We start from the raw sequence: 27,966 nt of genomic DNA on the forward strand, positions 1-27,966 counted from the left end.
ATGTGGTACCCGTGCCCGTCCTCAGACACAGCTGCAGCCCGCCTCCAGCAGCAAGTCCTGGCTGGGTCAGGGCCGGTGCCCTCACCCTGGAACTGGGGCGTCTGTCGGCCCCACCCAGACGGGGCTGGGGAGGAATGGGGCCCCTGAAGGGTTGGATCAGTGTTGGCAGGAGAGACTAGCCTGGCAGGATCTTGGCCACCACACGGCGAGCGCCCCGAGGGTGGGGTAGTGTTGCCCTGTCTCAGCTGTATCCAGTCAATGCTGGACTGTTCTGCACGCTGACCCGCCAGCTGGCTCTTCTCCCATGGACACAGCAGGAACAGAGGAGGACGGGAGTCCAGGTGGGATGGAGCCTGTGAACTCGGCCGAAATCTCAGCTCCCCCAGGCCTTCACCTCGTGCTCAGACGCCTCCGCGGGGCCTCTCTCAGCCCCAGTGCGGGGCCGCTCCAGGGCCTCGGAGACCAGGGCCCCAGAGCTCTTGGCTGGGGCCACGCTCCTCCTCAGTGTCAGCGCTCCCCTGAGGTGTGGCCTGACCCAGCAGTCGGCTCTGGAAGCCAGGATTGAGGTTCTGGCAGCCGGGAATATACCCCGCTCGTCTTCCCGAAGGGCAGGACGGATTGACCAGCATTAACACCTGCCAAGAAGCACTCACCTTGAACTAGGTCAGTGGGAGGCTGGGGATTTCACAACGGAGACGGGACAATGCTTGTGCAAAGTGTAAAGCTTCATACAAACACCACGGCGCCACGGGTGGGGGAGCGGACACCCGACAGCAAGGCACAGAGCGCCGGGCTCGGCCAAAGGCACTCGAACACACTCGCAGAAACCAAATGTTGGCAGAGACGACAGACACGCCGGATGGGGGCTAGACAGCAAGTTTATACACATCCATGTCTGGTCCAGGTGCTGCGCCGCAGCGCGGGCTACAATTCATTGACAAGCATCTCGTCACAGCGCCCGCTCGGGTCCCAGGGCACGACCGGCCTTCCCCGAGCAGGTCACCAGGTGGCAATAATGCTTTATTAGAGGGCAGATTGGTATGCAGCTCTGGGGGAAATTTTTACAAATATCAAGGACTACTCAAGCATCCTATATAAAACTTTCCAGACCTCCGGGGAGGTCTGCGAAGCGGGACAAAGTGCTCTTTACACAGGAACCAGGACTTTCAAGTATCGGAGAGGCATCTGAGAAACCCTAACCATTCTAAATACACACACGGGCGGTCGCATGCTCAGGAGGAGCCGAGCGTGCTGGCGGGCATGGGGCTCTCGCTGGTGTCCATCCCCACGGCCCCCCCAGCTCCCGAAGTGGTTCCACACGGGGCCTGGACCTCTGCAAGGTGAGAGAGGGAGGGGGCTTTAGCCGGCTGCAGCCCCAGACCAGGCCGGGGCTCAGGTCACTGGTTCCCCACGCCCACCGCCCTCCTGGGCAGCTGCGTGCGCTCCCGCCCTGTCAGACCCTACCCCCCTCAGCTCCCGGAGTAAGAGCCAGACCTGGGCCTCCCTCACAGCCCGCTCGGGCCCTCCTCAGCCCACTGGCCTTCCTGCGGGGCCTCACACCCGGAGCCCTTGTCCTTCTGACCTCTTGGCCGGGGACATTCTCCCCCAGAATCCACTGGTCGCCCCTTTCCCCTCCTTCAGGCCTCAGCTCTGAGGTCACCTCCACAGTGAGGATTTCTGTGAACCCTATCTGAAGCTGAGACCACCCCAAGCCCCCACCCACCATGTTCCCTCACAGCACTGTCATGGGTCAGTGCCCCAGGTGCAGCACTGCAGGTCTTGTCGGAAGCTTCTGGAACAGTGCCAGGATGTGGTCAGCACCCAGCTGTCAGCCTGTTATTCTGACTGTGACTGTGATGGCTACCGCACGTCCGGTCCTGACGTCCCCACGGCAGAACCGCCAGCCACAAACCCTCACCCTGGCTCCCCTGGAGCGAGTGTGTGAGCATGTGTGCCACGGGCAGGACAGAGAAGGGCACTCACACCTGGGAACCTGGAGGGCAAGCCCCATTCCTCACTAAGGTTTTTGTGTCCCTCTCGCACCTGTGTGCTTTCAGTGGCACCTCTCAGCAAGCTTGACACTTGACCCTCCAGGGAGGGAGGAGGCCCCCACGGCAAATGTGAGAAACCGGGGCGCCATGGCCAAGTGGCTGGCCAGAGCTCACGCCGTCAAGGACGGCCGGGCCTCGGGCTCCCTGAGCCCAGCACCGCCGCGGCCCTCATTCCCCCTGGAGGCGCTGGGGTCAGAGCATGCCCCCCACCAGTGCCCAGGTACCGCCCCCCCCGGACCCTCCCTCTCTAACACGCCCGTCCACCCTCCAGTTCTTTGGTTTCCTAAATGTCGCCTTCAGACCAAATCAGATCCCCCGGGGCCTGGACTGGAACCGACTGCCCACACACTCCAGCAGGCCAGCCTGCCTGGTGCCTCTCGGGGGCTTTTCCTCAACCTCCATTATCTACAGAAGGGGCGAGCGGGAGAGAGGGCGCCCTCCCCTCCTGCTGGTTTGGGGCCCTTCTCACCCCCGACATCCGAGATGTCCATCATCACACAGTCACCTTCCTCTTCCTCTTCCTCCTCCGTGTCCGCCTGGAAGCCGTCCAGGTCCCCAGCGCCGACCTGAACAGACCAAGGGGGCAGGGCTGTCGTCAGCAGCGGCAGCAGATGGGGACACGGGAGCTGCGGGGCGGGCCAGCGTGTGACCCCCCTCGCCACCCGCTTCCTTATACCCGACCTCCTCTACCTGTTTTGACAATGAATTTGAGGAGTCTGTTTGATAGCCTACGACCAAAGGAAAGCTTGGGGGTTTCTCTCAAACGAACTAATGAAATTCAGATCTCTGAAACCTACCACCATCATTACTTACGTTATTACAAAAATGATTTGTGAACTGTTTTCTTTTTTATTTATTTTTATTTTTCTATTTTGTGAGTAAGCTCAGCCCTTGAGCTAACATCGATACCAATCCTCCTCTTTTTGCTGAGGAAGACTGGCCCTGGGCTAACATCCGTGCCCATCCTCCTCCACTTTATATGGGACGCCGCCACAGCATGGCTTGATAAGCGGTGCGTCAGTGCGTGCCCAGGATCTGAAACCGCGAAACCCGGGCCGCCACAGTGGAGCGCGCACTTAACTGCTTGTGCCACCAGGCGGGCCCTTGTGAACTCTTACTGAATTAGAAAGAATTCTGGGTTTCTGGTTGGGTTTGAAAGAGAAATTACTAAAGCATGCACTCTCGCTGTATTTATTCTTTGAAATAAATGGCTGAGAACTCAGTCAGTGTTTTCTTCTCCGCCCAACGGCTCAGTCCCCTCTGCCTGGCACCTGACAACTCTCTCGCTGAATCTGTGCTCAGACCAGTTTCCAGTGGGGATGCCATTGCGCAGCTGTGGACAGAGGGCAGGAGGGCGGGTGGGGCCGGAAGGCCTCTGCTGAGGGTAGCATTTCCAACGGCATTCCTGAGCTGTTTTCACTGGCTTTCGCCAGGGGGGAAGACAAGACCGTGGAAGGTAGCAGGACCAATTTCAAACACCCACCACCCACAGGAGCGCTCACGCTCTCTGTACGTGAACAAAGAACCAGCAGATGAGGCGGAGACGGGCTCATTTCAACAGGGAGACTAGTTCTCAAAACACTTCCAGAATTCCTCTGCTGCAAAAATCTCTGTTTGCCTGAAGAGGGACGGCAGCGCAACGAGACTGACGTGCACACTGGTTTCCTGGCCTGGGAACCGGGTTCAGATCGAAGGTTCCACGTCTGGCCTCCGGGAACACCGGCCCCCAGAGGAAGAGGCACTGCCGCCACTGGGGGGACGCTAAGGGCACCTTCCAGCTACCTGCTCCAGAAGGACTGTTTGGCAGAGAAAAGCAAAACAGCCCTGCTCTGACTTATGCTGATTTGGGGGGCGGTGTTTGGGTCTGTTAAGTGAAAGGAACAAACTGATTTCTTTAGAGCCCCCCAGCCACTGGGCCTGCAGACAGGAAACGCCAGTGTAGACGAACGAGGTTCTCTCTTGATGCGCACATTTTCAGGGGGACCACCACCCACAACCCTCTGGGCACGCGATAGGCTTTGACGCCTTCTAAAGGGAGAATTCAGGACGAGAGCTGAGCCGCGCTGCGCTGAGAGCTTGTTGTAAGGGAAAGCTCGGCATCCCGCTGTCCCTACGCAGGTGGTGGATGCAGAGATGGGGAGGGGGGAGCGGAAACACTCGGCACCCACAGAGAGGGAGGGCCGAGTCACACCGGCGGTTTCCAGCAGAGTGCCTGGGACTGGAAAGGGCAAACAGAGCCTCTCCCCATTGTAAAACAAAACCTAGGCCCCGAGTCACCCTGGGCCACACAGACGCGTGGCGGCAGAACACTTTGTAAACCATGAGGTACCGTGACTCTTGGACTTGAAGAGATTTTAAATTTCTCACAAATTAAAGAAGCCCAGCCCGGTCTGAAACATTGGGACACATTTAGAGTTTAGCAACACCCATCCCCACGGGGGCAGAAGGATCAGCTAGCGGCTTTCGCAAAATGCGAGGGAAGGCACTCCACGTGCTCCCGGCCCTCCGAGCCTGCCTTCCAGGAAGTCGTACCCGTGCTTCCCACGCTGTGTAGGTGCTGTGCGGTGGCAGGCCCCGCTCGATGCATACCCCAAAGCTACTCTCCCAGCCCTCCCTCCCAAAACAGAACAGGCATTTTGTTGGGTGGGGGTGGGGGTGGGGGTCAAGGTCTCATTTCTGCAGCCTCTCTTGCAGCTTTGTACCAAAGCATTCTGGCCAGAAGGAAACAGGTGGCCATCTGCTAGGGAGGGCTTCCCTTTCCAGACTAATAGGCAGCTTCGCCCCCTGGTCCTACTGGCTGGAGGTGCAGCAGCCATTTCGTGACCACGAAGACAGACCAACACTAAGGAAGGAGGGGGTAGGAGGCAGGAGGAGCCTGGCCTCGGACGACGACGTCATTACAGGAGCTCAGGCCTTCTTGTTGCTGGAGACAAACCCCCATGGCTTAAGCTGTGACTAGAGGCCCTGTTACCTGCGGCCCAACACAATCCCAGAGGACCAAGTGCTGTCGAGCAGGTGTCCCACCGTGAGCACGCCGAGGAGCAGTGGCGAGGCTGACTGCCCACAGAACACCCCAGAAGCCAGGTGCTCAGGGCTTCCCCTCGTGTCATGCGCCCCCTGTGCTGGCCACGCTGTGGTCCTGGTCCTTCACGTGGCAGTCCCTGAGAAGGAGCTTTTAAAACGCAGACTTGAGGGTCCCCCGACCTACTGAATCAGACTCACTGGGTCCAGCATGCCCACAACTCTCAAGTGAAGCTTCTCCGGGTGACACTTCTGCCCAGAACAGTTTTAGACTCCTGGGTTAAGCCGTGAGCTGGGCCTGGGCCGAGGTTCACTCGCGGTGTAGCCTTCGGTGAGTCCCCCACACTGCTGAGCCTCTACGAGGCCCCCGTCTGTGAACGGGAGCAGAGGCCGCACCGAGCCCAGGCTGCTGTTCACATGTGCACCATCGGACGAAACGCCCGCTTCACTGGTTCCCGGGTGCACGCTTCCTCACGCATCCACCTGTCTCCTGGGAGGGGCAGCCTAGTTCAATGGGGAGCACTCTCCTTCCTGGTGGCTCGTAAGATAACACAGCATCTCACCACGCATGAAACGTAGGGATCCCCGTCAAGTGCCCAGCAGTGCCCAGCGTGTGAGGAAACATGCAACAGGCTGAAACCACCGCTTTCCACGTGGAGAAACACGGGTTATGAACATGGATGAGGACGACCACCCCGAGGGCAAGGAGAGTAGAGCGGAGCTCAGGGACGCAGCTGTGCCCTCACGCGAGACCCCACATCTACCCCAGTGAAATGACACCGGGCACAGAGGAGCCCTGGGGGAGCGGGGGAAGCGCACGCTGCCTGGATAAGGAAACAAACACAGGGTGTCTCCAGCCCCAGCCATTTTCAAACTGGGCCTCCCCAGCTGGTTTCCACCAGAACAGCCACATTTGGGTTGCCCCTAAGACCATCTGGGTAACAACAATGTCGACCATGGAAAGGCTCGAACACAACTAATCTAACGAAGCCCATCACTTCAGGGAGGGAAGTGTCGGTGGGTCCGGGGCCCTGACTCCTAAGCCCGCGGGCTCTCCACAGTAGCAAGCCACAACCACAGGCTGGGCGCAGCTGTGCACGCAGCCTAGCACGGACGAGGGCTCTGGAGAGGGACAAGGAACAGTCGACATGACAACACAACATCGGGCCATTCTGACGGTGTCCCTTGCCGTGACGTGTAAGGTTTACGAAGGATGGAAGGCCTCATCTGTCTTCGGGAACAGGGAGAAGGCTCGACACCGTTCCAGGAGCAGTTCTCCCGCCTCCTCGCCCTGACGGCCACTGAAGTTCTCAGCCGCACAGTCAGTGTCAGAAGCAGTGGGCGGGAGCTGGGGGCTGGCGGGCGCGCACCAGCTCTCCCCGCTCCATCTCCGCCAGCACTAGCCTCCAGCACTCAGCTCCCGGGCCACAGCCCCTCCTGAAGAGGCCACTGGACGTGAGCGGGAGACCTGGCTCTTACGACGCCTTCATCTCATCCTCCTAAAATCTGTAACTCCGCGAGATGCCTGCCTAAAACCAGGGCCCAATGCTCACACCGCAAAACAGGTTTCCAGTAAGAGCAGAGAGGTGGAAACAAACTCACTGACATTCACATTCTAGTAAGGGAAAAAACCACACACCAAACAGCAACACAGGCCTCTAGCACTGGCCCTGCCCTCTGAGCGTGCACACAGCGCTGGAGACGACCGAGCCCAGTGTCTCAGGAGGCCACCCCAGCTCCCGGGCCAGGCAGGCCCACCTGGCACACGTCCCTCGTCTCCATGCTCCTTCTCTTTGGCGCACCATCTATCTGTAATCACACGGCATTTCGCCTGATGGACTCCTGTCTGTGTCTCCCGTTAGATGGTGTTTTGCTTGTCACTGCGTACACAAGGCCTAGCAGGGTGTGTGGTACAGAATAAGTGCTTAATAACTGTGTTAAATGAATGCAAAAACAAAAAAATAAGAATAAGCCAGTGCTTGGAACGTTATTCAGTGCTAAAAAGAAATGAGCAATCACGCCATGAAGAGACACGGAGGAACCTTATAGGAGGAACCTTAAATGTGTATCACTAAGTAAAAGAAGCTGATCTGAAAAGCCTACGTAGTATGTGATTCCAACTCTAGGACATTCTGGAAAAGGCAAAACTATGGAGACAGTAGATGAGTGGTTGCCAGGGGTTTAAGGGGAAGGAGGGATGAAGAGGTGGGCCGCAGAGGATTTTTAGGGCAGTGAAACTAGTCTTTGTGATACTCTGACGGTGGATACGGATCATTCTACATTTGTCCAAACCCACAGAATGCACAAGACCGAGTGACCCCTAACGTCAACCACGGATGTGGGGTGACCGTGACATGCCCCTGTAGGTTCCTCGGCTGTAACAGATGTGCCCTCTGGTGGGGGATGCTGACAGTGGGGGAGGCTGTGTGTGGGGGGGACAAGGGGCATATGGAAGATCTCAGCACCTTCCCCTCAATGTTGGACAAGTTTTTGGCCTCAGTTTTCTGTGAATCTAGAACTGCTCTAAAAAATGAACTTCATTAAAAATATGAAGGCCGCCGTGGGCTCCTGGGCCTGCCGCTCACCTGCCCGTCGTGTCTGCGCTTCTTCATGAACTGGGTGATGCACATGCTGCCCCCCGACTTCCGCTTCAGCGAGACAGGCGTCCCCTGGACGGGCCCCGTGGAGGGGGCGCTGCCACTGTCCTCCCTGGTGGCCGAGGGCACCATGGTGACGTAACTCCACTGGCACGGCACGGGCAGGTGCTCCTGGTCAAAGCTCTTCAGCACCTGCGGGTGGACGTACCAGCACATCCTGAAATCGGGCCTCTTCTCGTACACTGAGTTCTCGGAAATGATCCGCTTGAGCCTGGCCTTGGAGGGGACGGCGGTGTCCTCGCCGGCGGTGGGGGTCTGTGGGCGGGAGGAGCCCGGGCTCGGGGGGCTGGCGGAGCAGGTCTCGGGACTGCCGGCGTCCTTGCTGAGCAGCCCTCGGCGGCAGCACTCCTGGAACTCCCGGATGATCACTTTGCTTCCGTTCACGTTCCCGTGGAGCAGCGGGAGAAGCTGGGCCAAGACTGGAGCGGGGAGGGGACACGGTGGGCGTGAGACACAGAATAAACGGCACACAGGCCCCAAGCTGTCCCTGCCGTCGAGACATGGTCGGCGTTGGGGTGGCCTTTTAGGGATAGATTTAAGACTCAAGAACAGCTCCAGAGGGTTCTGTGAAGCCCAAGCCTCACAAGGCAGGATTCATTTGGATTAACTGCCGCGCCTCACTTTATGGGCCTATTTTTCCTTGGTAAAGGTCATCATGCTCACGATCTGAGTCACGAGTCCTCCCTGGCTTGAAAAGCAAGGAGGCAGAGCCGTCAGGGACGTGTGGGACTTGGGCCAGGCGCTGGGCCAGTCCCCGCAGGTGGAACGGGCTAAAGCAGCCGCCTCATACTGCTATCGTGAACATCAGAGTGAACACATGTGCCTGGCAGGCGCCGGCTTGTTATTTGTTGAGAGAACTTCTCAATTTTCCCTCCAGTCCCCTAATCTAGTGCCCCGGGCCTCGCAGCAGGGGAGCCCGCCCCCTCCCACGCCGGCACTCACTCTGCTGGTCCCTCTTCTCTCTCCGGGAGGCCTTGGGCGTCTGCTCCTCCTCGGGGGGGACGGTCTCCAGCAGGCACGCCGTGAACTGCTGCAGCAGCTTCAGGTCGGCGCCTCCATCCTTGTCATTCGCCCAGATGCAGCCGATCTTCACGGGCTGGAGCACACGGAACCTCTTCCCCTTGGCTAAGAACTCGTCCCACTCCTTGGCCTTCAGTTTCTGGCGAACCTTGTGGTTCTCCGGGTCGGCACACTCCTTGCAGGATAGGGAGCAGACGCTTACTCGGGGTCCCCGCTCCCCTCCGCCCGGGCACTCTCAGTCCCCGCCTCTGGGACAGTGAGAGGAAAGGGGGCCGAGTTATTTCAGTCGGGACCAGTGTGGAAACCACACCTGCAGGCTCCCCACCGCATCCTAGACATTCCTCTTCTGACACTACAGGCGGTGAGACAGGCAGACAGCTTTCTAAACTGAACGGTAATCGGTATTTTCCCCCTTTCGATGCTGGAGATGCCTCTGACCGGCGAGGCACAGGTAATTTCATAACCTCACCAGGGAGCCTCCTAAGGCCACTCTGGATTTTCTGGTTAACAGGTGACCCTGGAGCTGTCAAATCACCAACCCACAACCGCGTGCCCAGTTCAGCCACGGCCAGGCCTCTTCCAGGGGACCCGATACCACTCTCTGAGACAGAGATGCTGCGGCTGCGACGAGAAACACCCGCCTCCTTCGGAAACGTACAAGGAACACACGCCCTTCAGGTCTGACTTTGAGACACAATCATGCCCCAGGCGTGTCGGACTTTTCTCTGTTTCTCCACCACCCAAACACTGCAACCCGACAGGTCTTCAGAGCCCCAAAAATGGCTTACTCAAAAGTTCCACCACCTGGCAGAATTTAGAAAGTTGGTGGTGGCAGGGGGTTAACTCAAAGGGGCATGGAGAGATGGAAAAGTTCTCGATTTCATTTCGAGTGGTGGTTTCACAAATGTAGTCAATTGTTAAACCTCATCACACTCAAAAATTAAGATCTGTATGTTTTGTTGTATGTTAATTATACTTCAGCTAAGAAACGTAAGAAAAAAAGTTTGTGTCCTGACCCACACGCCACAGCCACCCTCCGACCAGGCTTTCTTCTCACACCTCTCCCCTCACTTGGAGTTTTCTCCTCCCTCCACAGATGCTATCACCCTCCCAGGCGGAACTCAGGCTCTGGCTCCAGCAGTCCCACAAACGACCAGGGCTGCGTGCGGAGCCGAGCCTCTGAGGCTGTGAGGGGCGAGGTAGGTGTGGAATCCCCGTCACCACCCCCAGGTCAGCAGCCACCGGCCAGGCCCCCGACTGAGCTCTTTTCTGAGCCAGTCACCTCCCCGTCGACCCCTCACCTCAGTTACTCCTTCATCCTCAGACAGGTACCCATGGGGCACGAAAAAACCATCATCTTCATCTTCGTCCTCTCCCACTTCATCATCATCATCCTCAAGGGGAAAAAAGTATGTTCACAATATGTGGAAACAGAATATATGCTTCGTTTAAAATTTTAATCTGTGAACACCTAAGGAAGAAAAAGCCATCTCCTGCTTTGAGTGTCGTTCCTATGGACACGGTGGGGATCAGCAGAAACCCCACTAATTAACCCCATTATATTACAGTGGGGGTAGGGGATTAGGAAGAAAATAATTCAGTGAAGCCGCCCAGATGGAAGGCAAGAGAGAGCGGTGGGGACCATGGAGAGCCAGGGAGTGGGCATGCCCATCTAAAAGGATGACCCACCGCTGCCAAGAGGGTCAGTGTCGCCAGCTACGGTTTTCCATGAGAAGTTGGAAATCCAGATGTTAAACGCTGGCTAAAATGTTCAGACAACCCTGCAGCTCAAACCAAGGCTGTCTGTGGGTGAATTCGGCCTAGGGCCTGCCTCGGTCTTCTGCTCGAAATCTGAATCGGTCCGGGTCTGCGCTCACCCCTTCGCTATGGGAGAGGGACTCTCCCGGCTCCTCCTCTTCCCACTCGTCATCGCTGTCCACCTCGTAGTCGAGGAGCTTCTGGGAAAACAAACACATGGTGCGTCATTGTTGTTTTTCAGGGTTGGAAGGAAAAGGCAGAGCAGAAAAGCTGGAATACTTACGGAATCCAAGAGACCAGCATAAAAGAAGGCAAACGAGAAGGAAACCTGGAAGGGCAGGCGCCTGGCCCATCAGCACGTCTGCCCACACACTCACCCTGTCCTGGGCCCAGGGGTCCCTCGGATGGATGACCGTCGTCGTCTTGTTCCACGTCCCCCAGTACGCTGGCCGGTGATTCTCGGAAAACTGCAGGAGCTTCATCCTGCCGAACTTCCTCCTGTCGGGAACGCCGTCCACTTTGCCACTCTCCACGATCACCACATCACTGCGGGGTGAGACACCAGCTCAGGAAGGCCCCCCGCGACGCGCTCACTCACCACCCCGTCTTCCCGAGGAAGCGGCCATGGACCCGCCACAAAGATGGGTAACATTCAGCAGCACCTGTGCCTGAGGAAAGCTACAGAGCATGTACCCAGGGACACAGAGCAAGGGGGAGGGAGACCAGACTGCCAAGCTGTGCCCCAGGCATTTACGTGAGTGGGGCTGTGGAGGGCGAGTACAGCAGCACGCACAGGGAGATGCCTTTCTAGGAGGCCAGCAGGGAAATAGGATCCCTCCTAGGAGAGTCGGGAAGCCGGGATGGGCAGTCTGCACTCCAGAGCAGTGGGGTCCTGCAAGGCTACTGCCCACGGGAGACTTCGGAGGCTCGGGGGAAGCCAGCACAGAGGTCCAATGAAGCACTGAAGTCCAGCTGAGGCCCGGGAGGGAGATGACGGGCCCAAGGCCACAGGGAGTCAGCAGTAGGCCCCCTAGGGCTCTCGAGCTGCGCCAACCTCACCAGGGGGCACTGACCTGTTACAGATGTCTGTGTTCCGGTTAGAAACCGTGGTGGGTCCCGACCTGAGGGGCTGCCGCCCTTTCAGATCTTTCAGGAAGGAGAACTCGCCACTCTGCTGCTGGAGGAGCTGGTCCAACTGGTCACAGAGGTCCTGGTCAAAGGCGGTCCGACACCGAGGGGCAAGGACCATATGTTCTTTAATTTCAAAAGGGGCAAACTTCCCACAGGAGCCGGCCAGGGTCTGGAATGGAGAAGAGAGTGATGGCACGCCTGTGCGACGGCACACCACCCAGCAGTGCGAGGGTGGGCGGCTGGACACAGCATGCTGCTTTTCCGATTTGTCCACGTCAGAGAGTCAGAGAAGACACACAGAAGGCTACACGCTGTGTGATGCTGTTTACCTGGGTTTCTGGAAAAGGCAAAGCTATGGGGCCAGAGATGACAACCGTGGTTGCCAGGGGCTGGGGGTGGAAGGAGGGGATGACTACAAGGCAGCCGTTTGGGCTGATGGCAAAACTCTAGATCTGATCACAGCGTTAGCCGCGGGGCCCCATGTATTGTTAAGACTCATTGAGCAGTATTCCTGAAAAGGGTGAATTTTACTGTAAAATTATACCTCCATAAACCTGGCTTTTTTTTTTTTTTTTAAATAAAAAGACAATAAAGCCTGAGATCCAGAGGAGGAAATGGAGACCCAGGAGAGCGACCTGCTTACCCAGAGCCACCCCATTACAACACATGACTATGACACAGCCGACTCCAACACTGAAGCCTGACATGGACCTGAAACATCGAGTCTGTTTCCTGAGAACCAGCCACTGTAAAGTCTGGTGGACGTGATTTCCCTTCTCAGAGCTCATTCAGCATCTTGAATGTCTGTGTCAGCGGATCCCAAAGCTGGCAGCACACGAGGACGCCGTGGGGGGCAGGAGAGGCTATGTCTACGAAGTCTGGTATAAGAAAGCCAGTGGGGCCGGCAGCCCTCACTGCTGGCTGCACGACAGGGTCATCCGGGGAACTGGTGGAAATCCCGGTGCCCAGACCTGGCCTGTGGGATTCCCGGGGATAAGATCCAGGCTCCATTACTCTTTACAGCTCCCCAGCGATTCCAACAGGCAGCCCAGGCCAGGAGCCAGCAGACTTTTCTCCTCACTAAGGAACGGGTGCTGGGCACATCGGGATCCACATGGGGAAAGAGTGAGGGCCACGCCCCATACCACGAGCACAAAGAATTCCAGCGAAGGAACTCAACATAAGAAACAAAACTCAATGGGCCGGCCCCGTGGCTTAGCGGTTAAGTGCGCGCCCTCCGCTGCTGGCGGACCGGGTTTGGATCCCAGGTGCGCACCGACGCACTGCTTCTCCGGCCATGCTGAGGCCGTGTCCCACATACAGCAACTAGAAGGATGTGCAGCTATGACATACAACTAGCTACTGGGGCTTTGGGGAAAAATAAATAAATAAAATTATAAAAAAAAAAAGAAAGAAAACTCAAGCTAAAAAAAAACCCCCCAAAACTGGAAAAAAATCAGAATGTATCTACAACCATAGGATACATTAGGCTTTCCAACCAAAAGCCAATTGCCATAAAAGAATAAAAATGTTGACATTAAAACAAAAAATTTCTGTGCAACAAAAAGACATCATAAACAAAGTTAAAGGTGGGAAACAGGCTAAGAAAAAATATTTGCAGTGTATATCACCAAGAATGAAAATCCAGGCTATATGAAGGACTCCTAGAGATCCGGTGGGGAGCGGGGAGCCAATGCTGTAGAAAACTGGGTGAAAATAGGAATTAGCAAGGCACAGAACAAGAGATAAAAGGCGAACAAACGTGAAAAGATGTTGAACTGTACTAGGAGCCAAGGACAAATGTTCAAACAGGGACATCACTTTTTTTACGCGTCAGGTTGGCAGAGTGAAAAGAGAATGTGTCACACCCACGCTGGTGGCTGGCGGGAAGCGCACAGTTGCACACACTGTGGGACGGTGCATCGGCATTTCCCGCGGGGAGGGCAGCAGAACCATAACCACCACGATTCTGCGGACGTGCGTGTCCTTGGACCAGCAGCAAGCCCGCTGGCAGGTGGCCGCCCTGAAGGAAGGCTCGGGCGCAGAATGTCGGTGACGCTCAGTGCGCCACTGAGGGGGCTCAACGGGGAATGGACGTATAAACTGTGATACCATCCCCATCACGAGAAGTCACGCAGCAAGGGAAGGGAATGAGGTAGATCCAAAAGGGCCGACGTGGCCAGAATCCAAGACACGGTAAGTACACAAAGTAGTAACGCAAATTCAGAATGATCGTGATTTATGTGCACACCAATACACAAATACACGCCGGGATGTAAAAGCACAGAGAAAGATCTGGAAGGACACCCGTGCATTGGAGGAGATGGGTTACCTCTGGAGCTGGGGGGTGGGGGGAGAGGGAGGTCTGGGGTCTCCACGAGCAGATGCTGGTCCCGAAGGTGACTGGATGCTGGTCTGGGGAAGCGCGATTCTGTACTGCTGTTTTATGGTTGGTCTTGGCTCCCATCTGGTGCATAAATTCCTCAAGGGTAAGGCCTAGGTCTTCTTCTCTTAGACTTTCCCACACACCTCCTAATGCAAAACTGCTCATGAAGCAACCTCTAGCAAATGTGCCTTTTCAAGGACATAGTGAATGAGAAAACGCTGAACCTCCAGAAAGAAGAGCTCCCTGCGCAGGCGGAGGCCCCCCTTCACGAAAGGGAAGCTAGCTGGTCGGAAGAGACCCTTCTATTTTCCCAAAGGAAGAGGCTGACAAACACCAGAAGGGAAGCAGGAGGAAGCTGCTCACCTTGGGGGCCTGTGGAGTCTTTGGTTTCTGAAAGAACCTCGTGATTTCGGCCTTCTCTGCTTTAATGCGCTGCAATTTAAGAGAAGATGGGGAAGACGAAGAAATAAAGAGAAACGGTGTGTGTTTTAAAACATGCAAAGGCCCCTAGAACTGAATCGCAAGCATTTTTAAGTTGAAAGCATTATTTTCATTTCAGCTCTCAAAACCCGTCAACCAGCAACGGGGTACCAGGCCATCTCAAAATGTCAGAGATGCTCTCGTGGGCAGAAGGACCGGGATGTCGAGCCAGTAGGCTCGTGACAGGCCAGCATGAGAACAAGGGACGAGAACCTGCTGACACACACATCAGTCCCTGTGGGGGCCGCGTGGCTTCCCACGACCTGGGGAACGCCGGGCAGCAGTGAAGCAAAGACCCGCTTTATGCCAGCTCCGGATTCTCCAAGAGGCTGGAATGTGGAAGCTCTGGGGGAACGTCCTACCTTCTCTTCCTCTCTCAACCGTTTCTCCTCTTCCTTTTTCCTCTTCTCCTCCAGCTTAGCCCTGCGGGACACGAGACTCCACGTCAGCCACCGGCCCTCGACGCGCCCAGCCCAAGCCTGCGTCCTGGGACGGCGAGGGGTCTGAAGAAGTGTCCCCGGGAGACAGACGGGAGGAGGGGGAGAGCGCAGCAAGCAGAGGCTCCTCCCCGCCCCTTCCATCAGGGGCTCCGCCTGCAACCCTGGAGAGGGTGCCGGGTCCCCTTGGGGAGGACGTGGCAGGGACAGCGCGGGGGCCGCCACTCACTCCAGCGCCTCCTGCCGCTCCTTGCGCCTCTCCTCCTTGAGCCGCTGCTTCTCCGCCTTCTCTTTCTCGTCCTTTTCCCTCTTCTCCCGCCTCTCCCTTTCCTTCAGCTCCTTCTCCTCCTCCCTCTTCTTCTTGGCTTCCTCCTTGGCCCGCTTGGCCTCCTCTCGCAGCTTCTCCTTCTCCTCCTTCTCGGCCCGTAGCTTCAGCTGCTTGCCCAGCCGCTCCTTGTCCTGCAGCGAGAGACAGGGCATGGCTGCGGCCACGCCGAGCCCCGGGGAGGGCCCGTGTGCAGACAGAAGGGAGACGGGGAGAGGCCGCACAGCCCGCAGCCTCACGCAGGAGTGACTCTCCCCGTTACGTTTCCTTCTGTCCTGAGCAAAGGGACGAGCATCAGCCGCTTGTCACAGGACCTTGTAGGCAATTCAAAATGTACAATACCGTCTTTCGACATGGGATGAAGTTTACTTATTAATGAATTTAAAAAGATTGCATAAGTACCTCTGGGCTGCCTATGCAGGGGGCCCGCTGTGGGGTCCGAGCTGCATTTATTTAAACAGAAAGCTGTGGTAAAATAAAGACACAGAAACACCTCCACGTTTTGCCTCCCTACCTTTAAAACACAAGGATTTTTCTTCCTCTTCCCCCAAAACCATACCAGATGATAGGGTTTATTTTATTTCTTTTGAAGTAAAAGAGTGGGATGAGGCAAGGACGGGGAACCTGATGGGCAAGTCTTAAAACAGCAGGGGATAAATGAGAACACATAAAAAAATAAAAGAAAAAACAATCTTTAAAACCATTTCTCAGGATCTGAAAAGAAGGTTAGGTAGGAAGAAAGGATGAAGAATAACCTCTGTTACGATGGGAGTATCTTTTCATTAGCCGCAGGAACAAACAGCTAGTTTCTTTTCTATTCTTTGAAGTGGGAACATCTCGTTTTATTACATCAGTTCCTCATTCCGAAGAACTGGGACATGGCCTGGGGCCCTGAGTTATTATATAATCTTGAGTTCATATTAAACAGTTCACCTGCCAGATGGAAGGGGTGGCCAGCTGCTAACATAGCTCGGGGTAATTTTCAAGGGCCATTCCCACCGAGGATGGGCTTCCCACCTGTCTGGAGCCCGACAGCTGAGCTTTCGGGCTGTATGAGTGTATGATTATGCCCTCGTCCCCAGAGAATATTCTACCCTCTGCCCTAAGAAACTTTTGGTCATTGGAACAAAAGCCACAGAGGCATGCCCTCAGACATGTCTGAACATTCGCTTCTTGCCAAGTACCCTCCGCATCTGCGTCTGACACACAGGATACCTGGAGAGGGTCTGGGTGAGTGACAAGACCAGCAGCATAAATGCAGCTCCCCGCTGCTAGATAAGAAGACAGGGGCTTCTGGAAATCAGATCTCTTCATTCTGAGTCCCGTCCCCACCCCCACCCGTGGGTGCCCAACTCTGAAATTCCAACGAAGAATGAGATAAACTCTAGAAAACAGAGTCCAAGACTTAGCAGAGAACCATTAAACAATCATCACCCATGAAGTGTAGGTGCCGTCAATGTGTTACAGCTTGTGGGAAGAAGCGGAACTTAAATCCATCCGCAGGGGACTGGGATGTGGGAGAGGGACTAGGTTCTTGGAAGGCAATTTTAAGCCACAGTGGGATGCCCAACTAATTAAGACAGTAATAATAATAATAAAAGCTTAGAAAAGGCTACATGCAAAACCTTAGGACTCAGCAAAGCTAAAAATGACGCAATCCACTAAGCCCAGTTATGTAAAATGAAGCAAGAAGCAAAATGATGGTCAGAACAAGAGGGGAGAGGTGACAACTGGGCCAGAGAAGTGCAAAGGGCTTTGCTTACTATTCAACACAAAAAGCACAGCGGGGTAATTTTCTATTTCAGGGAAAATGTCTTACTCTTTGCAGTCTCATCTTGTTCTTCTCGGCAGAACCTTTGACCAATTTCTTAGTTATCTGAAATGAAAGACATTATCTTAAAACAGGGCTGGTTCAATCACTTTACCCTGTTCACCGTACTGCATGGTCCACGGGGAAAAGGAAGGAGGGAACGTGTGACCCACACTTGAAGAACTGCTTTGCACAACAAGAAAAATGAAAACCGTTCCAGGTGACCAGTCTCCTCCAAGAGAACCAAAATGTCGCAGCGGGGTCACAAACCCCAATGAAGGTGCACACACATGCATCTGGGGATGACAGGGGAGGCCAGACTTCTGGCCTAAGCTCTCTCCAGAGCAGTTCCGGAATCCTGATAACCCGCCATCAGACTGAAGGACAATGGAGAGACAGTTCAGGCCAGAAAGAGGGAACTCCCCAGGCTCATTTTAGACTTGGAGAGGCAGCCAAAAACTGAGACTAAAGCCCAGTTGAAAAAGCGAAGGCCTGGGGCTGGCCCGGTGGCATAGCGGTTGAGTTCGCATGCTTCACGTCAGCGGCCTGGGGTTCGCAGGTTTGGATCCCGGGCGCCGACCGACGCACTGTTCATCAGGCCATGCTGTGGCAGAGTCCCATATAAAGTAGAGGAAGATGGGCACAGATGTTAGCCCAGGGCCAATCTTCCTCACACACACACAAAAAAGCACAAAGGCCCATTTCTCTTGGAATGGTCTGCCATCTCTCGACAAAATTCTGTTTCAGTGATTTCTCTACCTGGGGAAGCCTCAGCCCTAAGACCTGTTACAGAATAAAACTGACAGATGAATGAACTCAAGATATCCCTCTTACTGGGCACACCAAGGTCCTTCTGGACTAAGCTTTCCTTTAGGAAAAGAAAGGGCCGAGCATAGTCATGAGAAAGCCACATGTTGGGAGGAGCTCAAAGGCCACCGAGAGTGCCGGGTGCTCAGTCCCGTGTTCTCGGAGCGTGCGCCAACAGAACTGCCAGTTACCCGAGAGGCCTTACCCAGTGCGTAAGAAAGAGCATCTGCCTCTCCAGGATCCGATCCACCTGCCAAGCCTGCGGACTTCACCCCCCCGAGTCAAGAACCTCACAGCAGAATCTGTAAGTTTCCATATCTCTATGTCGTGGTCCTTTGCATTCAAAGATTACACACAAAGATTACCCAATGTGACTGCCAGACTCCTCTATCAGAGTATTTGGGGGGAAAAACACATTTATTTAGTCTTGTCCATACTTGTTGAATTTCAGCTGCAGAATCAGTGCCTTTTCCAATGCTTCCCCTTTGCTGTGAGTCCAGCGATAACAGAGTTGACATGACTACCAGGAGCCGGCTGAATGATATCCAACGACCAGAGCAATTACGATTAATTTAAAACCAGTATCTCTATTGCTTTACTAGACATTCGGGTGGATCTTACTGGTCTTATGTAATTTTATCTTCTTGACATTTGGCCCAAGTATTTAGAGAACTCTCTCTCAAGATACAGACCATACATGTTACTGATCTGGAACTCACCTGCCAAAAACGAGACCCAGGATCCCAGGAGGAAGCTGAAACACACATCGACTACCCCAAGTAGTCAAGGGAGACGTAACTATGTCCGTGCAGTAAAATTCTACACGTTATTCGGGAGAATCCTGGAGCCCACTTACTCTGATTTTACACCTGAGAAGATCTCATTTCTAAGCCCGGAGAAGAGAAGCAGCAGTGAATGAGAGGGGGGAGGAGGCTGTGGATAGGCAGCAGCTAATAACCCAACAGTGGGGGAGAGAAGACACGGGAAAAGATACACCAGACCGGCCCGGCCACACGGGAGCACAAGCAGGCAAAACTCCAGGCGCATTCCTGCCAGTCTGCTTAACAACAGCCCTGGAGGGGCCGGCCCGGTGTGGCGCAAGCAGTTAAGTGCGCGCGCTCCGCTGCAGCGGCCCAGGCCTCGCCGGTTCGGATCCCAGGCGCACACTGACGCACCGCTTGTCACGCCATGCTGTGGCGGCGTCCCATATAAAGGGGAGGAAGATGGGCATGGATGTTAGCCCAGGGCCAGTCTTCCTCAGCAAAAAGAGGAGGATTGGCAGATGTTAGCTCAGGGCTGATCTTCCTCACACACACACAAAAAAACAGCCCGGGAAATGGTAGAAGGAAGCTTACTACAATTATCATTGGTCGAGGCCGAGAATTAGAGACAACAGAAATATCCATCAGTGAGATGACGCTGTAAACTGCGCATATCCACACCACAGGTGTACAATATAGCAGTTAAAACAACATCGATCTTCCCATCCCAAAGTAAAAAATATCTAAGACACCCGGCAAGGAAAAAGAAACATATTTACAGTATACGGCTCATGTAAGGAAACAAAACGATACTGTATTCCTAAGGGATCTCTCACATCCACACCACACAGGGAACTATAAGATGACAATCTGGGGAAGAGACAAGACACAAAAGGGGCTGTAATGTTTCAATGATTTTTTTTTAAACATGGAGCATGTAATACTTGTATTAACTAAATTATATGGGAAAAAGTTCCAGCCATCTGGGCTCATTTGTACAGAGGCAAGGCAAAGACTCCAGGAATGCAACAGTATCCATATTATAATTTATGGAATAATAATCTTGAATCATTGATAAAGCAGGGTAAACGACTCATCTAAGTGCAAAGAAACGTAGGAAATGGTTCCACAAATGGTAAAAAGCTCTAATGCTAAACAGCAAGTCCTCAGCTAGTCAAAAAACCCTGGATTATCTAAAAAAGGTCTTCCTAAATTATTGTTTTTCGAAGTGAGATTCTCTAGATCCCTCAGAGTACTTCAAAACACAACAAAGCTCTCTCAGGGGACTACATGGGACTCCCTGGGAAGGGATGGCAGGATCTGCATTTTAACAAGCTCCCTGGAAGAAAAACAATAAATACACACACAAAACAGAGGCCCAGTGAATGCCTCGGGGTTCCAAACGCAGAGATTGTATGGTACCAACAGAGCCTAATAGAACCACACACGTTACATGGTCATATGAAACAACCTGTAAGCTTCTGATGAGTTCCTGCCCACGATCTGGAAAGGAGGAGGAGGTGGACAGGGAAAATGGAGAAACCGAAGTATTCCCCACAGTCACAGGGGTCAGGAAACACTCGGGCCCGAGGCAGGGAAAGGTGTTAGTGAGGTACCAACCATGAAACCAACAAGCAAATAAACAAATCAGCAAGTCCAGACTCCTGAAAGGTAAGGAGATACACTAGGAGGCTATGTGCGCGTGGCTGGAGCTGGTCTGTGTCCAGCCAGGCTCCCAGGCAGCCTTGCCATCACAGCCCCAGATGGTCCTGAAGATCATTCCACTCATACCTGTGGGGTCGCCCAACAGCAGGCGGCTCTACTCCCATGCTGTGGGCGACTGGGGCAATTGTCTGCCACAGGCTCTGGGGCGGTCTGGAGCCTTCACCACTGGCAGTGTCAATTCTTTGCAAAGCCAAGTGATAATGCTGCCTCCTAGAGCATTTCAAAACTCCGCGCCTGTGTTCAGAGTAAGACCTAGCATCTGAGATGCAGGACTTCCTAAACTGAGGACTCGGTTCACAGGCTCAGCTGTTTTATGGCCATTTGGGCCAGTGGACAGAAGTAAAACTGTGTCATGCCAATGCCCAACTATGGGCTCCCACTTTCCAGGTCTCTGGCATGCCTAAGGGCATTAATATTAACTTAAAAAATGAAACTATTAAGAAGAATGGAAACACGTGTACGTGTCCTGTTCTGCAGGCTAATTGGCTGGAACGAGTCACATGACAAAGCAGTTCTGCAAAGTAGAAGCAGTGGTCTGGAAAGAATTCAAGCAACTGGATGGACAGAACAAGATGGCTGACGGCAGAGACTCAGACTCGCATTCCGAGAGCCTGAGTAACGGCTCAGACGGAGGTTTCAAGAATGTGTATCCCAGTCGGCCACACTTGGAAATTTAGGATTAAAAATGATAATGCCACTCTTGACTGATACTTTGTGAACCTAAGGAGGGAGCCATTTTGTTCTTTCTCTAATCTCCTCAGAGGGTAAAAGATAAGCCATGGGATCATCTAGAAAAATAACTAGTCCCTTAGAGATTGGATTTCAGGAAGGGATCAAGGTTGGTGGTTTATGGTCAAATGAAGCTGGTACAGCAGAGACTGAATGACCCACCCCAGGATCCAATCTTATATAAAAACCTACCTAACATAAACAAACAAAAGTGCTACAAAACCAAAAAACCAAAGAACACTGTTCAACACACCTTGGGATTCTTTTTTTTTTGTGTGAGGAATATCAACCCTGAGCTAACATCTGCCAATCCTCCTCTTTTTGCTGAGGAAGACTGGCCCTGGGCTAACATCCGTGCTGATCTTCCTCTACTTTATATGGGACGCCGCCACAGCATGGCCTGACAAGCGGTGCGTTGATGTGCGCCCAGGATCTGAACCCCGGGCAGCCGCAGCGGAGCGCGCGCACTTAACCACTACGCCACCAGGCCAGCCCCCACTTTCAGATTCTCGACTGATTTGTGTCAGTTTTATCCACAAGACCTTAAAGACAGGTGAGAACAGAGACATTTGCCATTGCTGATCGGAAACCAATAACGGAAACAGGCATCTCAAAAGTCACCCTTCCTAGGTCCTTAAAAATGGTGCAACACTTCTCCTTTTCCTTCTGTCACTCTGGGTGAGGTTTTAAGAAGGGTGACGGTGCTGACGAGAGCTGACTCTACAGAATCCCCCATTTTCTTCTTCCTGTTGTCCTGGCGTCTCTCTGCCAACGCTTACTGACTTTTTACCCCCAACACCCCCAGCAGTCTGCACGGGAACAGGAAGAAGGAAGAAAGGGAGATGAAGCTAGAGTCTGACACGAGTTAGGTTGCCTGCTTACATCAGTTACTCACTCGAATGGCTGAGGCTACCAGATGGCATCGACATGCTGCTGATTACCTGAGCCCCTAGCACATCACGATGTACACCCGCTCAATACCCCTCATGGTCTTTGATGCGGGAGAGAATTCTGCACCGGAAGTCACAAGACCTCGTTTGTGGCCCCACTCGTGCGGCCACCAGCCCTGTGGGCGACACGGTACTCCAGGTGAGGAGTGAGGGGCGGGAACGAAGCACTCTGAACGCCGTCAGCACCGCCGCGCCGGCATTCGGGGGAGATACTCACCCTGTGGATCGGTGTGGAGGTGGGGAAGGGACTGGGCTGGCGGCACTGCTTTTTGGGGGCCGACTGCCCCTCAGGTGAGCTGGTAGGAGAGGAAGAGCTCAGGGACGAATGGCTAAGGACAGAGTCTTCCTCAGGGCCCGACTCCAGCATCTCGCTCTCCGAGGGCACGCCCTGGTCGGGAGGAGTGGTAGCAGGAGACTTGGCTCCAGGAGGCTTCGTGGCCAGGATATCCTGCAGGACCACCACAGGCACCTTCCCTTTGAACAAGATGCCCCCGGCTTCACTCCAGCCATCCTGGTCCTTCTCGGGGCACATTCTGGGACCGCCTGTCAGCTTGGGGCAGCTTTGGGGTGGGCCTTTCCGCACGTCTGCACTCCTCTCTGTGCCCCCGGAGCCAGCATGCTCCTCCTCTGTCTTGCACGGAGTGTCTGAAAGGATCTCGGGAAATGCCAACTTATCCTCCGGACCGGCCTTGGACAGCCCCCTCTCATCTCCGGCTTCTTCTCTGACCCCATTTACAGCCTCCCCAGAGGGGGAGGCTACAGAATTTAGTTCACCGTGGGCCACAGTGCTGTCTGGTTGGTCGTTTGAGTCCTCCGTCAAATCAATGATGACCGTGGTCTGGCCAATATTGGTTTTGTCTCTACTTCTTAAAAAGTAATCTAAGGGACCCTTCCCATTGACAAGTTTTGGCCTAAAATCTATCTCAGAACCCATATGACAGTCACTCTCCAAGAGGTCCAAAGAGGTTTCTAAATCGGGGACTTGACTTTGTACAGGAGCAGTCTGGGAGCTTCTCATGTCCTCCGACCCGTCGTCCAATTTCTCCTTTGGGACAAGATTCAGGCGCTTGAATGGCAGACGAGCTGAAAGGGAGAGAAGAGGCCGTCTTTTTAGTGAAAGTGTGAAGAGCCACAATCAAGGCTTTAATATTCCATATGCTTGAACATTATCGACCTTGCTGGGCTGGGGGCGGATTTTAAAGTTTAAAAAGGGGTTATCATTTCATTCTGCACTTTTTCAACATCCTAATTCAAAACAAACAAAAAACTGAAAAGCTTTTATAGCAGGGATGTTGCCAGAATTTCGAGATATTTTTTGATCTGTTCAAGATCCAGTTCCAATTCCAAATTCATTTATCATGGGTGGAAATTCCGTTTGAAGATAACTGCATCTGGTTTGGAAGAGCAAGAGAGACAAATCCATTTGCGGAAAGATCTCTCTCTGCCCCTAGCATCCCAGGCTGTTAGCTTTTCTTGTCAATCAGACAACCATCTTCCCATGGCCTGCTGGGCTTCTGGCTGGTTCTAGGTGATACACAGCCACACCTCAGGAGTGAGGAAAATCAGATGGGGGAACTTCCCAAGGAGCCCACGTTTACTTACATGCCAAAACGTCTCATTAACTTTTCATAATGTAATAGACTAAACAAATAAACCTGTTCTGAATCAGCTTATAAAACAGTCATGCCCTTCGTTCTACTGTTTGCCCCAAATCCTTTAACCTCAGAAGACTGCTGTCCTTCACCCTTCTCCTGCCAACACCAAACTAGCTATCAGCTGTCATAGGACAAGGCAAACTGCTACAGGGGAACCAGACAATCAAGTTTTAAAACCCAGAAGCCATAGTTTTTTATACAGTCAGCCACTAATGTGGCCTAAGGGTCAACGCACTGCCCTTTTCACACAAAAGGATTTGGAGCCACTTATCTTCCTGTACAACAGTGGCTCAACCCAGTGCCCACCAGGCGACATCTGACAATGTCTGGAGACATTACTGGTTGTCACGACTTGGGAGAGGAGGCTAGGCATGCTGCTGAACTCTCTACAGTACACAGGACGAGAAATGTAAACTGTCAACAGTGCTGAAGCAGGGAAACCCCTCTGCACAGGCTGCACCCTCTGGATTTGCTCCTGGGAACAGGAGTTGATAAAATGGCTTTCCCAGCTTCTGACTGTAAGGTGCAACTGTCTTGCTCCCCTCCAGCCCCCGGATGCTTCTGCAGAGGACCCCAACACATGGCCTCTGCTCAAGGGGAATTAAAAATCTAATTGAGGAGACAATGAAGAATATAAATCAGGAACGAATATTGAACCCGTTCCCAGAAAGTTACCTTGTATTAACTTCTTGACTGGTAAAGCTGGTCTGTCTTTGCAATCCATGGCTGTGAACGAGAGTCAAAAGATGAGTTATTAACTGCTGGAAATAACAAAACAGCAAACACATATGCAGCACCTATTTTGTACAAAGTGGCTGTCCAGTGGGGGCGATTTTGTCACATCCCCCCCTCCCCCCCGCCCCAGGAACGTTTGGCAATGTCCAGGGACATTTTGGGTTGTTATGTCTGGGGGGAGGGTGCTACTCGCATCCAGTGGGCAGAGGACAGGGAGACTGCTACGTATCCTACGAAGCACGGGACAGCCCCCACGACAGAGAATTCTCTGGCTCAGATGTTGACAGGTTGAGAAATTCTGCCCTGGACACTGTCACTTCTTGTATCATTTTCCTTGGCCACTTATTGCTCTGAAACTTATGCTGTTTGTTATGTCTCCCCCCAACAGAACGCCAGCTCTGTGACAGCAGGGGGACTGGCTCCACACTGCCCCTGGAGCACCTCACTCAGGATTGGCACATGGTGGAAATCAATGACTACAGCACAGGAGCAGTGAAAAGAGGAAGGAATAAAACTAGAGATGAGAGAAAGCACCACATTACCCATTTCACCATTAATATGACCCCAAAACTTCCTCCTCCAATCCAACCTCTCCCGCCACCAAATCTGTAAAATTAGCATAGGGTTTATCTTTTAAAATAGAGTTTATGAAGGTAATACAATTTAAAGCATTTTGAGTTGCCCGGCCGGAGCTGAAGTGCTGTCAAGAAATGATAAAGGAAAATGTTTTCCTGCACGAAAAAAATCTCAAGAAAAACACCTAATAATATCAAAGCTGAGGCAGAAATGACTGTAAATAGAATCAAGCCTTTGGATAAATATTTTTAAATGGTTAGAATAAGTTTAGAAGCTCACACCTGCTAGGAGATCTGGCTTGGAAAAATCTAGTTGAGTTATTTCGGGCAATCTACATATTTTTCTTTATTTTTTATTTATTTATTTTTTTTTTAAGATTTTATTTATTTAATTTTTCCCCCCAAAGCCCCAGTAGATAGTTGTATGTCATAGCTGCACATCCTTCTAGTTGCTGTATGTGGGACTCGGCCTCAGGATGGACGGAGAAGTGGTGCCTCGATGCGCACCCGGGATCCGAACCCGGGCCACCAGCATTGCAGCGCACGCACTTAACCACCAAGCCACAGGGCCGGCCCTACATATTTTTCTTTAAAAGATACACACAAGTGAGTATTTTTTAAAAGTAGATCAGGGCTTTCTAAAAAACTCGACTATCCATAGAGGAACTGCCTTGCTCCCTTCCAAGCTTGGAATATAAGACAGGTACCCAGGGGCTGACCCCGAGGCGGAGCGGTTAAGTTCTCGGGTTCCGCTTTGGTGGCCCGGGGTTCCTGGATCCTGGGCGCAGACCCACTCACCGCCCATCAAGGCATGCTGAGGCAGCGTCTCATATAGAAGAGCCACAACTCTACAACTATGATACACAACTATGTACTGAGGCTTTGGGGAGAAAAAAGAGGAAGACTGGCAACAGATGTTAGCACAGTGTCAATCTTCCTCAAAAAAAAAAAGAAAGGTACCCAGAAGACACATTTCCTTTCCACCCATTTCAAAACATCATTCTCGAATTTTCAGTTAGCAAAGACATGAATTTTCCCCCCTCAACTGAGAGATACACAGTCTTTAGCCACTTAAATTTATTTTTAGGACGGCCACAAGGATCTTTTTGGTGTGGCGCTGAAACACTAGCTTTGATGCAAGTGGGAGAGAAGTAACCTAGGCCCAGAAACAGCCTCGGGTCGACATAAAAAGGGACTCCACCGAGGGATCCAGACTGTTCAGAAGTACACATACAATTAACAATCACTGGTGTATAAACTTACCACTGCCCTTAATTCTGAGATACCGCCCTCCTAATTTTTCTTTGGCTTTAAAACATTCTTCCCTTTCATGATAGTATGCTCATAGCAAGTGGTGCTTTTTAAATTAAACATTCTGGGGCCGGCCCCATGGCTTAGCGGTTAAGTGCCCACGCTCTGCTGCTGGCGGCCCGGGGTTCGGATCCCGGGCACGCACCGATGCACCGCTTGGCCATGCTGAGGCCGCGTCCCACATACAGCAACTAGAGGGATGTGCAACTATGACATACAACTATCTACTGGGGCTTTGGGGGTAAAAAAAATAAAGTAAAAAAAATAAATAAATTAAACATCCTCACTGGGTCAAATGACTGTCTCTGACAATCAGTCCCAACTTTCTTTACGTGAATTTTACGTCTCTGTGAAATCCCCAAATCTGGAAACAATTAGAGCAGTGGTTCTCAACTAGCAGGTGACTCTGCCTCCCAGGGGCCCCTTGGCAATGCCTGGACCTTTGGGTTGTCACAACTGGGCAAGAGGGGTTGCTACGGGGATCTAATGGATGGAGGCCAGGTATGCTGCTCCAGGCCACCCTACAGTGCGCAGGACGGCCCCAAATGTCAACAGTGCTGAGGGTGAGAACCCCTGGACTAGACTAATTGATGTCCCTGCCACCCCTTAATTCATTCCACCAACACATCTTTTTCGGCCACCTACTGTGTGCCAAGCATTGTGCCAAGGGCTGGGGACAAAATGGGAGTCAAGCAGGGGAGAGGGGCAGTCAGGCCTTCCTTGGTTCGCCTCCCACGTTTTCGGGGCCTGCTGGCTGCTAGGAAGCCCCCTCCCAAGCCACAGGGAGGAGAACAGGTCACCTTGCATACCGGGAGGATCAAGAACCCGGGAGTCCCGGCTCCCTGACGATCCCCCCACCCAGCCTCTTCCCTCGGCCTGCCCTGACCCGCAGACCCAGCCCTTGGGTCCCCGGGCCCGTGTGAGCCCAGGCCTCAGTTTCCCCACCCGGCCTGAGGGTCGCTGCGGGGCCCAACTTGCTCAGGGGACCCAAACGCACTCGGTTACCTGCCAAGCCAGCCCCTTCGCCTCCTCGGGCCTCAGTTTCCCCTCCCGGCCCCCACCGACCCATCACCGCACAGGGCCCTGCAAGGACGTACTGCCGCAAAAGCGCCGGAAAGAAATGGTCGCGGCCACAACAATAACGTCAAGGAGCGCGCCCTCCGGGTCGCAAGGCCCTTCCCCGCGATTGCACGGCCCCACGGCCCGAACGCCCGGCGCGGTGGCGCGGGCCCGGGGCCCGGAGGCCCGTCCGCCCTCAACCGCCGCCTCGGCCCCTCCGCCCCCAACCGCCGCCTCGGCCCGCAGAGGCCGCGCGCCGCGCCCCCCCTTCCCCTCACCGCGGGCCCGAACCGACCTGCCGCCGCTGCCCTGGCGCCCGGCGCCCCGCACTCCGGCTCCTCCAGCATCTCTCCGGCGGCGGCTCGAGCTCCCCTCAGGCGGCGGAGGCGCAGGCTCCGCTCAGGCGGCCGCTGCTGCTCGCCCTCCCGCCCGCACCGCTGCTGCCGCGGCCGCCGCGCTCGTATTTGGCGGGAACCGCGGCGACCCCCGCAGCCCGCGCGCCGATTGGGCGAGGCCGCATCACGTGACGGCCCGCCTCGGGAACTGGGGAGCTCCGGGAGCATCCTCGCGAGAGCCGAGGCTT

General features: G+C 53.8%; 1 protein-coding gene across 4 annotated transcripts; it reads right to left on the minus strand.

Moving 5' to 3' along the window:
* Window positions 1-238: 238 nt before the first annotated feature.
* On the minus strand, window positions 239-27,947 carry CHAF1A (chromatin assembly factor 1 subunit A). 4 transcript variants are annotated; one of them, XM_087425711.1, is made up of 15 exons: window positions 27,679-27,947; window positions 24,379-24,429; window positions 22,266-23,131; window positions 17,086-17,142; window positions 15,171-15,400; window positions 14,867-14,927; window positions 14,388-14,456; window positions 11,581-11,807; window positions 10,885-11,053; window positions 10,627-10,704; window positions 10,051-10,143; window positions 8,672-8,924; window positions 7,658-8,148; window positions 2,521-2,617; window positions 239-1,333 (listed from the first exon to the last, which is right to left on the minus strand). In XM_087425711.1, the coding sequence occupies exons 1-15, from the start codon at window positions 27,944-27,946 to the stop codon at window positions 1,233-1,235; spliced, it is 3,111 nt and encodes a 1,036-aa protein (XP_087281837.1). In that variant the 5' UTR covers window position 27,947; the 3' UTR covers window positions 239-1,232. The 4 variants fall into 4 exon arrangements, with proteins under 4 accessions (XP_087281837.1, XP_087281838.1, XP_004441348.3 ...); XM_087425712.1 differs by having other exon boundaries at window positions 836-1,333; window positions 2,557-2,617; window positions 10,627-10,707; XM_004441291.3 differs by having other exon boundaries at window positions 836-1,333; window positions 10,627-10,707.
* Window positions 27,948-27,966: the final 19 nt, after the last annotated feature.

Source organism: Ceratotherium simum, chromosome 39, assembly GCF_057802395.1.
Source record: "Ceratotherium simum simum isolate JZ-2026a chromosome 39, ASM5780239v1, whole genome shotgun sequence".
Taxonomy (NCBI): domain Eukaryota; kingdom Metazoa; phylum Chordata; class Mammalia; order Perissodactyla; family Rhinocerotidae; genus Ceratotherium; species Ceratotherium simum.

Coding starts and splice junctions, on each gene's coding strand:
- CHAF1A (XM_004441291.3), bottom strand. CDS start 27,946: ATGCTCCCGGAGCTCCCCAGTTCCCGAGGCGGGCCGTCACGTGATGCG. Junction 23,132..24,378: donor AGTCAAGAAGTTAATACAAG/GTAACTTTCTGG, acceptor TCTCCCTTTCAG/CTCGTCTGCCATTCAAGCGC. Junction 14,928..15,170: donor GAGCGGCAGGAGGCGCTGGA/GTGAGTGGCGGC, acceptor CGTGTCCCGCAG/GGCTAAGCTGGAGGAGAAGA.